Source organism: Malaclemys terrapin, chromosome 10 (genome assembly GCF_027887155.1).
Source record: "Malaclemys terrapin pileata isolate rMalTer1 chromosome 10, rMalTer1.hap1, whole genome shotgun sequence".
Classification (NCBI taxonomy): Eukaryota; Metazoa; Chordata; order Testudines; family Emydidae; genus Malaclemys; species Malaclemys terrapin.
Window position 1 is genome coordinate 86204341 of NC_071514.1, and position 13216 is coordinate 86217556.

At 47.3% G+C, this 13216-nt stretch overlaps 1 protein-coding gene across 3 annotated transcripts in view; it reads right to left on the reverse strand.

The window, feature by feature from the left end:
• Positions 1 to 6680: 6680 nt before the first annotated feature.
• The window catches only part of SCNN1B (sodium channel epithelial 1 subunit beta), a 34087-nt gene continuing 27551 nt past the window's right edge, over positions 6681 to 13216 (reverse strand). For all 3 annotated transcript variants that reach the window (XM_054042734.1, XM_054042733.1, XM_054042732.1), the window contains 3 exons: positions 11180 to 11241; positions 7978 to 8053; positions 6681 to 7449 (listed from right to left, as the gene is read on the reverse strand). In XM_054042734.1, the coding sequence (XP_053898709.1) occupies positions 7069 to 7449; positions 7978 to 8053; positions 11180 to 11241 (519 nt within the window). In that variant the 3' untranslated portion in view covers positions 6681 to 7068. The remainder of the gene's footprint in view (positions 7450 to 7977; positions 8054 to 11179; positions 11242 to 13216) is intronic.

Genomic DNA, 13216 nt, shown 5'->3' on the forward strand with positions numbered 1-13216 from the left:
GGTCCTCTCTGGATTTGCTGAATGCTCTGCCAGAGAGGAACCCATTCATCATGGATCATCTTCACAGATACCTCCTTGTCTTGAGTTCTGTGCCAGACTCCTCCATGCAGATGGGGACATGCACTTAATCCCCATTGCAGCAGTGACCTGATCTTCAGCCATGTGTCTGTTGTTCCTCTGCAGCACTCATTCCCCAGGCAGCTTTCAGGATCAGTAAAAAGCATGCACCAGACCTATAAACCTCTCTCAAGATGGGGGGAAATCAGAAGACACAAAGGAATCAAGTGGCTTTTAAGGATATTGGTCTCTAAACAATACTTCACACTGCTTCATTTTTACTGCTACATGGCTCCTGTCCCTGTAGTTCAGCAGGGGTGGGGTGCTGTGTCCTTCCAGAGGAGATGCCAGTTCTCATGGTGAGTTGCACAGGGAAGGGTGTGCTAGGTCAGAAGTGCTGTTCCAGCAGCCCCCAGCTCCTGAGACTCTAATAATGTAATTTATACACCCGGAGCTCACTGTCTGAGCACCTCAACAAAAATACCCCATCAGTTGAAGTAACAAGGCAACAAATTCAGGGGTGTCACAGAGCAGAAACAAAACCTTATGCTCCCGCAGCAGTGCAAGGCACAAAGCAAGTGGTGAAGTGCTTTGGTGTATAGCGAGGAGGGAATTCTAGTGTTGCAAACCTTGGGGACCCTATCTCCTGCCCTCTCAATCTCATACTTTGAGGTTCTCCTCAGGCAGATTGGCCCTTCGTTATTTGCTTAAGGTCCATCGACCGGGTAAGGCCTCAAAGCATACTTGCTGCTGGGCCTATATGTTGTCAATGGCCCACGGTCTTGCTGATTGGCAACATCTGCATAAGAGTGAAGTTGACTTGAGCAGCTCTCCCTGTACAGTAGGAATTGGGCAGCAGGCATGCGTATGAGACTTGTCTTATGGTGCAGCCTCTCCTTTCAGCTGGAACAAAGAAGCTGTTTGTGGAGCACACTGGAGAATCTCCAGTCTCTGGTGAGCTTTGAACTCGGTTGTTCTTTGTAGCCTGCCCAAGAGCAGCGATGTGCAAAGTTTTGTTCTAACCTCTGCGGCCATTGAGCTGCTGGCAGTATGTGACTGTCTGGTTAGCTTGTATCCTTCCATGGGGCCCAGACTCTTCTGCTTGCTGAGCCAACAGAACACCCCATTAGCAAGGGGCAGCCAAACCTACCTGTTCTGCGTTCTTATTGATCCCTTTGGGAGAAATAAGTAAGTAAACACCCTGACTCAAGTACCTAAGGCACATTTTTCATTTTATTAGTTTGTCAAACACCCTCTATAAACCAGCATTGCCGAGAATAGTAAACTTTCCACCTGCTGCCAGAGAACACGCTGTTCCAATTTACCGTGCGAGGGGCTGTCTGTCTCACGATTTGAGCCTCTCCCATCTTTTCTCTGCTTTGTAGCTCAAAAGTGAGGAGTCTAGTGGCAACTTTTTGCTTTTTGTTTCCAGGCTGTAGCTGTTGCAGTTCGCAGAGTGAATAACCCTTGCAGGCACCCAGCTAGGAATAAAGGTCTGAGAACATGGCAGATGTTTACTCCTAGGCAGGATCTTAGACATGATGGTGCATTTTTGCACTGTCTGGGGGTTGATCCTGCTTTGAGCAGGAGGTGGGACTAGATGACCTCCTGAGGTCCCTTCCAACCCTGAGATTCTAGGATTCGATGATTTTCTTTTGGTATTTCTGTTGTAGTGCCCAGAGGCCCCCTTCTGGGCCAAGCCTTATTGAGCTAGTCCAGGGATCGGAAACTTTTGGCCCACGGGCCGCCAGGATAAGCCACCTGGCGGGCCTGGCTGATTTGTTTACCTGCCGTGTCTGCAGGTTCGGCTGAGGTGGCTCCCGCTGGCTGTGGTTCGCCGCTCCAGGCCAATGGGGGCTGCGGGAAGTGGCGTGGGCCGAGGGATGGGCTGGCTGCGGCTTCCCGCAGCCCCCATTGGCCTGGAGCAGTGAACCGCAGCCAGTGGGAGCCGCGATCGGCCAAACCTGCGGATGCGGCAGGTAAACAAACCGGCCCAGCCCGCCAGGGGCTTCCCCTGCCAGGCCACGTGCCAAAGGCTGCTGATCCCTGAACTGGCGATGCTATATTGGAGGGGACCTGATTCATCAACTGTTTTGGTGAGGGCTGGATTTGGAACAGACTCGTCTCCTCTCTCTGCAGCTGGCCTCCCAGGGTTACGCACTCTGCCTTGCTGTGGGATCAGGCATGGGCTTGGGCCAATTGTGGGGCCAAACGAGATTTCGCCACATGCTTCTAAATCCACCCTGGCTCTGGGCTGGAACAGCTCTCGTGCTCCTATGAAATAGGAGCTGTTACAAATGATTGAGATGGCATTGTCCAGTGGCTTGGACCCCAGAGTTGGAATCGGGAGACCTGGGTTTATTCTCAGCTCCCTGGTGTCTTGCTCGGTGCCTTAAGCAAATCACTTCTCTGTGACTAGACTAACTCGTCTATAAAATGAGGAGAGCAATGCGTGCCCACTGCTGCACAGAGCTGTGGCGGAGAAGCTGCTACGTGTTACTACAAATGTGCTAGAACGCACTGGCCCAGAACCAGAGGTTTGTTCACTTACCCAGTTCTCATGCAATGGCCACATGGGTTGCAGAGTGAAGCACTCTCAGGCTTTAGGGAAACTCTTTGTGAAGGCGGCTGCAATATAGAGTCATCCTCTGGCTAAGGAAGGAAGTAACCCATTTATTGGGTAGGAGGGGAGCGAGGAGTTGAACAGTAAAGGGTTAGGACGGCTCTTGTAAGAACTGGATCTTGCTGTCCTGAGCAGGTTTCCTAACTGCATTTCATCTGCCCTGTCACCAATTCTGGTTATTTTTACTTGCTTGCTCATGGCTTTGCTCTCGATGTACCCAGGGCTAGGCGATCTCTTCCTTACAACACCACCTGCGTAGATAACATAATTGGCTGTCTGGAATAGGCTGGTCTCCATCTGCTGTTAGATTCTGTCTTCCACAGACCCTAACAAACTGGTGAATAAGAAGCACGTGAACTGGAAACAGCAACAGAACTTAAGTGAGAAGCTGGTTCATAAGTGTGTCTGTTTATTGCACAGGACAGCAGACTCCCCTTTTATTAACCCTAAAAGCATCTGTTGCAGATCCTGGGGACCTAAAGTGCCTCAACCCCTCTTGAGTGTGTTCCCTCACTGACTGCTGTGAGCTCATCCCGGCATGGTGCGAGTTCTGGGGTACGGTCCTGTCGGGTGCTGACGTAGCTCAGCAGGAAGTGTTCACACACAATAAGGAATCTGATCCTTGGAAGTGAGGTGCAGGCTCAGCCCTTTACTCAGTCAAGTGTGGTAGGCAGCTGTGCTGTTCCCCTTGTGTATGGAAAGCAAAAATGCCAAAAGTTTGACAGAATGGCTCCATTTACTGACATAAGCTTCCTTTTGAAATGCTGATTATTTAAAGTATGTAGTGATTAGATGAGATATGCAAATAGAAGTTGCAGGAATGCTAGACCAGTATTTGGAAAATTAGACTCAACTAGATTATGTAGTAATCTCCTGGTTTTAGCACAGTTGGAAGATTATAATGGATACATCTTAGATCCTGCCCCTTTTTCCTAGACCTGACAATGAACACTGTCTCCCTGAGTGAGCGTCCAGTGTTTTGAATGAGATTAAAATATTGATTAGGTGGCATTAGTGGCAACGTGCAGGTTTTGTATCATTTGCAAATCTGCTGGTAATATGTGGCACTGGTTATTTCTTTGTTTCTTTGTATTTGTAGAAATCGCTCTAGTGCGCAGAGTATCGGATCAGCCTCTAGCCCATAAATGAAAACACAATATAAGGGACGGCCGGTAACATCTGCCAAACTCGCCCAGCCTCCTCCTCAGGAGCCCAAGAAACAGTCTTTCACCAATAATTACAATGATTTGAAGATGTCAAAACCATAAGTATTCCTAGTATAGACGGAAAGGGTGGGAATGCGGAAGGATAACCGAGAGACTGTTTTTTCCATATATTTAATGAATGGGAGGTATAAGGGTTGTTCTCTTAAATAAAAGCTTCCTTTGGCGTAAACAGAACACATCAAATTAATGGTTGCTAGAATAAGGGAATTCGGTTTCACTTCTGTGATGCTGGGGACTGTAGTAAATGTTCATTTATGTAGGAAAAAAGATATTAAAATTCTTAAGAACCTAGATCATGATGTTGCTTTGTTTGCTATAGATAATCTCTGCAGATTTTAGGGCATTTGCTTAAACAAACACATTGTGTAGCTAATTTAGATAACTGTCTTTAACAAAAGGAGGGAAAGGATTCAGGGCACTATAATTGGTAAGATCAGGAAAGGATGATAGAGTAGCTCCCATTCATTCATTTTTAGTCAATTTATCCCTGCAGTCTGTGAAATTAGAGATTTCCATCTATCCAGCTCTCCTCTAGTAATGGTTTAAGAGAGGGATGTAATAGAGATTTGGTCTGTAATGTGAATTCTCAAGTATTTAACAAATTGAGGTTATGAATACAGGAAAAGGCCTTTGGTGTCATTGATTTTGAAACTAGAAATCTGCCCAAAATTATAATGTAAATTAATCAAATTCAGGGCTGGTCTGTCTTAAGGAGGAAAAAGGTGTCCTCAATGTTCTGGGCTGTGTTGAGTTGTTACTTGTTATATTCTTCCTCTCTGTGAGCGCACGCAGAAAGTTTCTACTTATTTGAAAACTGTTGTTGGTTTTTACCCATGTTCCCCATTGTAGGTGCAGGAAATAAAACTTTCCAACTGGCAGAAACTTTTTAAAATGTAGACTGCAAGTGGCTCCATCGAGGAAACACTAAGGGTAAGAGAGCCGTTTCCCAGCTGTGGGAAGAAAGCCATTCGCTTTTCTTAGAATCCCATCCTGTAATCAGTTCTGAGGGGGGTGATGCTTGCTCTGAGCCCCTGGGCTGTGCATGGGGACGGGTCTGCCCAGCTGGCGCTCATGGCAGGTTTGGGGCTTTAGAGAATGTCACTTATCCCTAACTTTGTCCCATTTACAATAATTCCCACTAAATCCTGTTTCATATCGAAAGGAAAACCAATTCAATGTATGCTCTCAGGAGCTTATGACAAAGCTGTCCTGGGGCTCCCCCTGCCTGGGGCAGAATGGCAGACATTCAGTGGTCTTGGGGACTTGTCTGTCCTGGTTTACAATGTGGTGCCTATGGCCGAATATTTTATCCAAGATGGTTAATGTGAATGGGAGAAGGAGACAGGCCTGTGCAGACTGCAGCTCCTTATCATTGTGTGTATTAGCGGTATGGATCGATCAGCAGAGCGCGCAAGGCTTCGTACTTTGAACATGACTGGAAGTATTCAGAATTCCAAACCAAGGACTTCTTACAATAAAATTCTAGTGCAAAGCCCTGGGTGTAAGACGAGGCCCACAACTGTGCTGGGCACTGCAGCCACCAGGGCCTGCTGCGCTAGTCATCGATTGTGATTGTTAGGGTGTGTCTTGCTAGAATGTTGTTACGTCAGTTGTGCTGCTGTGTGTGAGGACGATCACTTCTGTGGCTGTGTGAAGGAGGAATGGAGAGTCTCCAGCTAGCCTGGGACTTGAGAATTTTGTGTCTAATTCATAGCACTGCACTTTGATAGCAGTTTTGAGCTGTGGATTTCAACATAAAGCCTCACCACCCCTCTGATAGGTGAGACTGTATTAGCCCCATTTTACAGGTAGGGGGCTGGGAGATAACTCACCCGTGGCCACGCAGCCGCGAACTGTGCAGCTGGGGATAATCCCCAGGACTCTCAGGACTTGACCACACAATCTTGTTTCTTCCTGAAGTTCTGAAAGCTACTAGATCTGCAGCGCGGTTGAGAGGCAGTGGGACAGCAGCCGTGGCATGGAGCTGCTCCCTCCTCGCCAAGATGTGGTTCATATCAGCCATAAGAGCAAGGTCCTAGGCTCACCTGCCAAGTGCCCTATGGAGATCTGACTAGATCACTGCAACCCCGCTCCCTAAGGCAGTCTGCAAAATGGAATCGCAGGGCTAGTGCTGTTGCAGTAGCAGAACTGGCTGCCTAGGGAAGCTTGACCTAAATCTGCACCGGACCTAGTCCTATCCTGTACTAGCAGCGTCTCTTTTTATAAGCACTAAGCGTCACCTGCTCTGCCACCAGGAAACTCAGCAATGAGAGCTGGTGCTTTTTGCCAAGAATGATACTGTTAGGTGACCTGCCACTCCACCCAGGGTAGGCGTGCTTGTATCTTTATTGGAATCTAAACTGTTTACCTCTAACATATATTAACAAATGTGCCCATCTGCAGGAAACTAATTACTAAAAATCAGAGCAGTGAGCACAGGAACACAAACAAAAAGCATAAGGGCTCCAGCAAGCAGCCAACACCACTTGTGTGTGGAGCAGGTCCCTGTTTATACTGCTGGTTATTTGGAGGCAGAAATATTGAGAGTGGAGAAGACCTTAGAAAAAGATGAAAAAGGGTGGGTCACTTCAGTTCTGTTACTTGCAGGCTAGCTGTACAGAAACTGATGTGTGTAGAACAGGCTCTAGTCTGTACTACCCCATACAGCAAAGCCCCTATCAGCTTCTCATGCCATGGATGTCCCAGTCTCTTTCTACTGCAAGCCACCCTCAGTCTTTCCTTTGTGACTTTCCTCCCATGTAATAAATTTCCCGTTGTCATTGCAACAGCCTTTTATTCTGGTATCGTACTTGTATACCTAGTAGTACGATTCGTTTATCACCGTCATTCCATGAGAAGCTACTGATCACAGAAACAGCATGCAAAGAAGCACTTTCTAGATACAAGTGTGCGTGGGGGAGGAACTTGCTGAAAAAAATCCGTAGTATGTCTTAGACTGGAATAGATTGCAGTATTGAATTACGCACACGTTATACAGTAAAGTCAATGCCTGCCCCCCCCCCCCATGCTTTATCGGTGGAATTTCTTTTAAATGAGCTTTGTGGCCTTTTTAGCCCCTGCCGCTCTCCTAACGAACAAAGCACAGTGCCGAGTCAATTACAAGGGTCAGGTGGCCAAGTGCAGTGCAATATTCTGTGCTTCTTAACTGGCCTCTGCATCGCTGTCCGAGTCAATGCCAGCCCGTGGGTCTACCCGCAGGGAGTCGTAGTTGGGTGGTGGGGTGCCTGGCTCGGGTGGGAGTGCTCCAGGGGGAGGAACTTCATCACAGGGGGTGATGTTGGTGTCCTCATGTTGGAACCCAAGATTGGTGTGAGCCTCCACCAGCTCTGACACTGTCGGAGGTGTGTCTGGGTACTGGGCCCGGGCTCGTTTCTGCTTCAGGCCTTTGCACCAGCTGATGATGTTAATTATGGTGATCCACAGAAAGTCAATGATGATTTCTCCAAATTCAATGAGGCACAGCACCGAGCCCCCCATCCAGAACCCAAACTGGCCTCCCAAGTTTGACAGGAGCCACACAATCTGAAATAGGAAAATGAGGTCAGGACCCGCCTACTGTCAGCCCCAGGAGCAACTGGGCAGCTGTGTACTCGGGGGGGTTACATTTAACTAGGTGACTATCCACACCTAAATCACACCTGCAACATTTAGCTCAGGCCCTCATGTTGCAGGCACAGAGGCGTGTGAGGGGAGCTGTTCACCCCAAAGGAGATTTCACTGTGCTCCTAACCATCGCTTTCCCCCGCCCCAACCAAGGATAGAAGAGGAGGTGGGTCAGCGCCAGGACTGAAGAAGGGATTGTGAACCAGCCTGTAGAGAGTGGTGCTGATCAAGAGAAGGAGTTCAGTCCCATGGAGCAGCACAGCAGGTGCATTTACCACTCAGTCCAGGTGACCGGGACACCTCTAAATACTGCATGGACGCTGCTCAGAGACTGAGATTGGCAGAGTCATTGCAGTGGGAACTCTGCAGGTATTTGGCTTCTGGAAAAGGCTACGGAAATATGCTCTGGCACGTGTGTTAGAAGCAGGAGCCTGATACTGCACTTACGGTTGTAGCCGCAGATTCCGAGATGGTTCTGTAGTTATACTCTTGGAAGTAAATATTTAGCTTGATGATCCCATTTCTGTAGGACACAAGAATTAATTCAGACTAAATTCTAGCCCTGTGCATTTACTCAAGTGTAAGCTGGACTCTGGTGCTCCCTGGGAGGGGCTGGGCTTGCATTTGGGATCAAGCTTCTCAAGGCAGCGCTAGGGGTGACAGTTATAATATTCTTTCTGTTAAACACAGTCTGGCAAATAGAGGAGGTAGAAATGGTGAGCCTGGTTGCTGGGGGAGAGATCTTGTTCTCAGGCACCTTATAAACTGAATCCCTTAAGGGGTCAAAGGTGCGTTAAGAACAGAGCTGCCTAATGACTGTATTGGAAGTGCTTGGAGACTCCTGGGGGAACTTGCCAGGAGCAAATTTCTGGGAGCTGATTAGCAACCTTTCCTCTGACTGCCGCATCTGAATAACCCCTGAGGTCTGTTCTGGAGGCAGCCAAGGGATGGGCATAAACTGTGTGCTAGGGAGGCGTTTGGTTTTGCCTGGGTGGGCATTTTCTGGTGGTTTTTAGAGCTATTCCTGAGGAAAGTGCCGGAGCTTAGTTTTGTAGCCATTTGCCACCATTTTAAAAGAGACGTGGTAAAGTTAGGCTTCTAAATCCATATTCAAGCACCTGCATCGGAGCCGGCTTTTCAGAGAGGCCAAGCAGCCCCTCTCCCACTGAAGCCAACGTGGGCTCTCGCCACTTCTAGAATTGCCAATTTTGGCCATCACTTTTACTTACTCGTTTCTGCCAAGTCTCTGTCATGGTGGCACTTCCTGTTCACTTCTGCCTCAGTCTCTTAAATCTATTTTATGACCGTAACATTATTGTAGGGTTAGGGTAACTCCCGTGAAGGCCTTGTTAATGTTCCTCTGCTGTTTGCCACAGAACATGGTCTCTCGCACATCACCAAACCTCCTGGTAGCTAGCTGGTTTTACTTTCATGCTCCGCCAAGCATTATTATTGTGCTACTTCCATCCATTTTTGCCAGACCTTTTATGGCCAGCCAGCCTCACATTCATTCTCTAATTCAGCACAGAACCTGCAGCTTTATCTGTATTCATCCCTTGGGCAAATGGACTTCAGTTGCGAGAACCTCCTTGTCCTGCCTCAGTTTAAAACACCGAAGTCTGCAAATAACCCCAGGCTAACAGCACCTAATACTGGGACTCCCCAGGGGAAGAGTCAGGGTCACAGGTCTGCTCCAGGCGGTTGCCTCTAGTTCACTTCTCCCTCAGAACCTAATCACATGGTCTCATTCTGCACAATGGCATGATTTCGTGTCCATTGTAATCTGGACATAGCAACATCCTCTGCATTATGCAGACTGGACGGGAATATGGAACCAGTTTCTCTATTTAACATTGTTAGTTCGGATCCTTTACACTGCTTAGGAATTGGAGCTGGAATTCTATATAAACAAGGAATGCAACTGCTACCACTAGGACAGGGATTCTCGGGACAAATGTTTTGGTGGCCTCAGAGTGTGGCCACCAACTCTTGCTGGTGGCTGCTCTCACATTTTTTCTAAGATACTTAATTAGCTATAGGAAACCAAATAAATGTGCACATAGACACGGCCAAATCATTGTAATTTATTTATTGTTAGCTAGTTCGTCTGCTGTGAAAAGTGATATTAACAAACATACAAGTATCACTTTTACACAGCAGATTTAATCAGCTCTAGCAAGCCTGGGGACAAATTAAGTCCTAGATGGAGGGCTGGGGGAGGCACTGGGGGGCTGGAGCCTTAAGCCGGGACAGAGCCTGAAGCCATGTGGCCAGAGCCCCGGAGCTTGGTACCCCAGGGCTGGAGTACTTGCTACCCCGCTACCCCAGGGCTGGAGCCCAAAGCCGGAGCCCCCGCCCCGCCCCTCCGGGAAGGTGGGGAACTCATCAGCTGCCTGCTCCTCCAGCACTGTGCCCAGGTGACTCCAGAGCGGGGCAGGGCCCAAACCCCGGCTGGCAGCCACAGTAACCAACATCAGGGCGGTGCATCCAGGAGCAACAGGGAGGGGGAGGGGGCTCTACTTTGCCCTCTCCCCCCCATCACATTCAGGAGGCTGCGGCCACAAGAAAAGCCGCTGGTTGCTGCAGACAGCCACGGTGGCTGCATTTGAGAAACGCTGCACTAGGAGCAACAATGGACCACAACTGACAAATGTCCGGCACATTGAACTCCATGGGTCAGCACCGCATGTGCACGACACACAGGTAAACCGGTGAGGCCAGAGTAGCCTGGCTTGGCTATGAAATCCAAGGTGTTGGTTTTCTGCGTGAGGAGAAGTGACTGTTCCTGAGCACAGACTTCAAACTAGTTTCCTTGTGCCTTTCTGCTAGGCTAGAACTAACTGCAGTGAGGTCTAGTTCACCTGGCTTTATGGCTTGATACGTAAGAGACACTGCTACTGTGATACCAATGTCAGTCCTGTGTCAGGGAGCTTAATGTTCACACCGATTGGTTTCAGTGTGACCTGTTTCCATCTGATTTTTTTTTTTTTAAGCCCACCTCTAGCACTGTGTTCTGGGCTCAGCCTTTATGGCCAATCTGAGCTTTCGCATGACTTGTTTGCTGCATGTTACACGCACCTGTGCAAGCAGATGCAAAAAAGTCAGAAATTTTCCAGACAAAGCTACAGTTTGGGTTTGGAGTCAGATTATTTCTGCACCTCAAAGGCCGAGTGCAGATTTCCCACTTGTCCAAGGCCTCAGTTCAGATTATTAAATCGTATCGGCCATCTCCATCCAACCTGGTAGACTGGGTTGGCTCCTTCAGAGGGTGGGCGTGTGTGTGTGTGTGTGTGTGTGTGTGTATGTACACATACTCCAATGCACATACAGGTGCTGAACATTGGAAACCTGGGGCATTTTAGCCCTGGTCTCTGTTAAAACTTCTTTGGAGCTGACAAGACCCTGCTGTGTTCAATATGCTTTTTAGCTTAAACTCTGGTTGCAGGTTTTTGACTTGCCTAGTTTGTAGCTATGGCGAGTACAGTATCTGCATGCGCTGCTTTTGGGACTGTCTGCCTACATGGCCAGGCAAGCACCATGTCCGAGAATCTGCTCTCCTCCCACGTGCTTGGGTTGATTGTCAAGGTCTGAGCTAACCTAATGGCAATAGGCGCCCAGACTATTCTCTCTCAGATCTGTTTTTACTCACCTGTCCAGAGTCACATTTGTTGACAGATCTCTTTCATAGGACAAAATATGGAAAATCCAGTCCTAGGAAATGAAAATTGATTCATAACTGAAAAGGGAAATGTTCTCTCTGAGCCGCATGTGCTCTGGGGGAGGTAAAATACCGCCTACAAGGTCCACAAATTTTACACAGAAAGCTGGAACCTCTGGCACCCGCCCATGCTAAATAACCATTGATGTTACACTACATAAAGGAATTTGTGATTCAGCCAATAGGAATTGCAGACAGGTGACTTTCCTCCAGCCCATAGAACCAAGGCCCAGAGAAGCAAATCAACAGGAAAATTCCGGCTGAAATGGTAAGAGGAGTAATTTTGCAGAGATTCCAATTTTCTATCAGTCCATGTTACAGGCCCAGATATTTTAGCTTCACTGTTTTCAACTGATGATGAGAAAATGTGGTGAGGTGACTTAGGGAGAGTTTGGGAAAATGGGATCAGACTGGAAGCAGAGACAAATTTCCATCATTGGAAGGATTTGGGGTCTGAACTCAAGTAAATGAAACCTTCCAAAGGGCCAGTTTGATGAAGTGGGTTGCCTATTATGGGATAGGGAGCGGCAATAGATGAGAACTGTCTAGAGTTTGAACAGATGGGGGACTTAGGCCAGGAGAAGCATATCCCTTCACAGAAACCTCAACCTAAAACTTTATACCCAGTGGGGATGAGAGACAAGTTAACTGCAAATAAAACTAGAGCTCTAAAAATGCATGGAGGATAATCGGCATCAGTGTTGGAGAAGAGCATTTAAAGAGAAAATAAAGCCCAAGTACAGTAGGGAAGGAGAAACAACAGGAGAATCTTTAAGTATGCTGGAAGTCAGCAAAATCCGAGAACAGGAGCCAAGGGTGTTCTGAAGAGTCCGGCTGGGTAAATAGAAATACTATTCCCATGTCTGATTAGAAAGATATCATAGAACCTGTGTCTGTTCTGAATAATCACTTTTATTACCCAGATGTTCTACCTAGAAAAATGGGGGAAAGTGTTGAATAACGTATTCAACAAATACGATCTTCACAGCTCTAGTAGATCTGCTGTCAGTCTAGCTCCTGCTTTTTTTTAGTCTCCAGGTAATTCCCTGGTTGCCCGGAGCGCTGTTCGTTGTTGCAATGTCGACTCTGTACTGTGCTGAGACAGAGTGAGCGGCTTTTCCCAGTGATGACACCAAGGCAAGTGTCGGTTCTGCAGAAGCATTTACCAGCTATGGAATGAGTCCCTGAGTCATTCTCTCAGGTTTGAATAATTGTTCTAACCTGTTCTTAGATAAACAGAAGCTGGGTTGTACCACAGGAGGTGACACCACTTCTTCCATTATCTTCTGCTGCTCTCAGAAACCTGCTGGAACCCTGCTAAATCCTGCTCACATTTAAAACTCCCTGTAAAGTCAGCCATGACTAATGAAGTTGTGGGAATCTGAGGACAGCTGAGAGCGAGAGATGGCCTTTTAAATACTATAAGGCTTACATTGATCAAAGGTCTCTATAAACGAGAAAAGACCTTGGTCTTGAATATACACAAAGTAGCACAGACTAGAGGATGTTACATCCATCTAAAATCTCATTGAAAATCTTGTATGAATGTGGTCATACAAACATATGACCACACAGAATGTGGTCATACAATTAAAGACTTGTCACGTATATGAAGAGCCCTGCACGGATACAAAATTGGTATCTGCATCTGATCTGCGGTCTGCAAACATAGACCATGGATATAAAGCGGATATCTGCAGATTTGCAGATCTACGTATATACATAAAGAGGCAGAGTTCAGGCTTAGTGTGCAACTTTCTTTTTGACATTTCCTGACCTTTGGCTGCTTAAGTATGCAACCTGAACATTTATTTAACGAATATATTTATGGAATGTTGAATTTTCACACTGGCTATTCCGTGAGATCCTATCACACTTTTCTACGTCAGACAACTCCTTCATCTAGTACAAAGGTGGATGATTTTTTTTTTGTTCTCAGCTATTGAGAGAGGGTTCCATGTTGCTTCT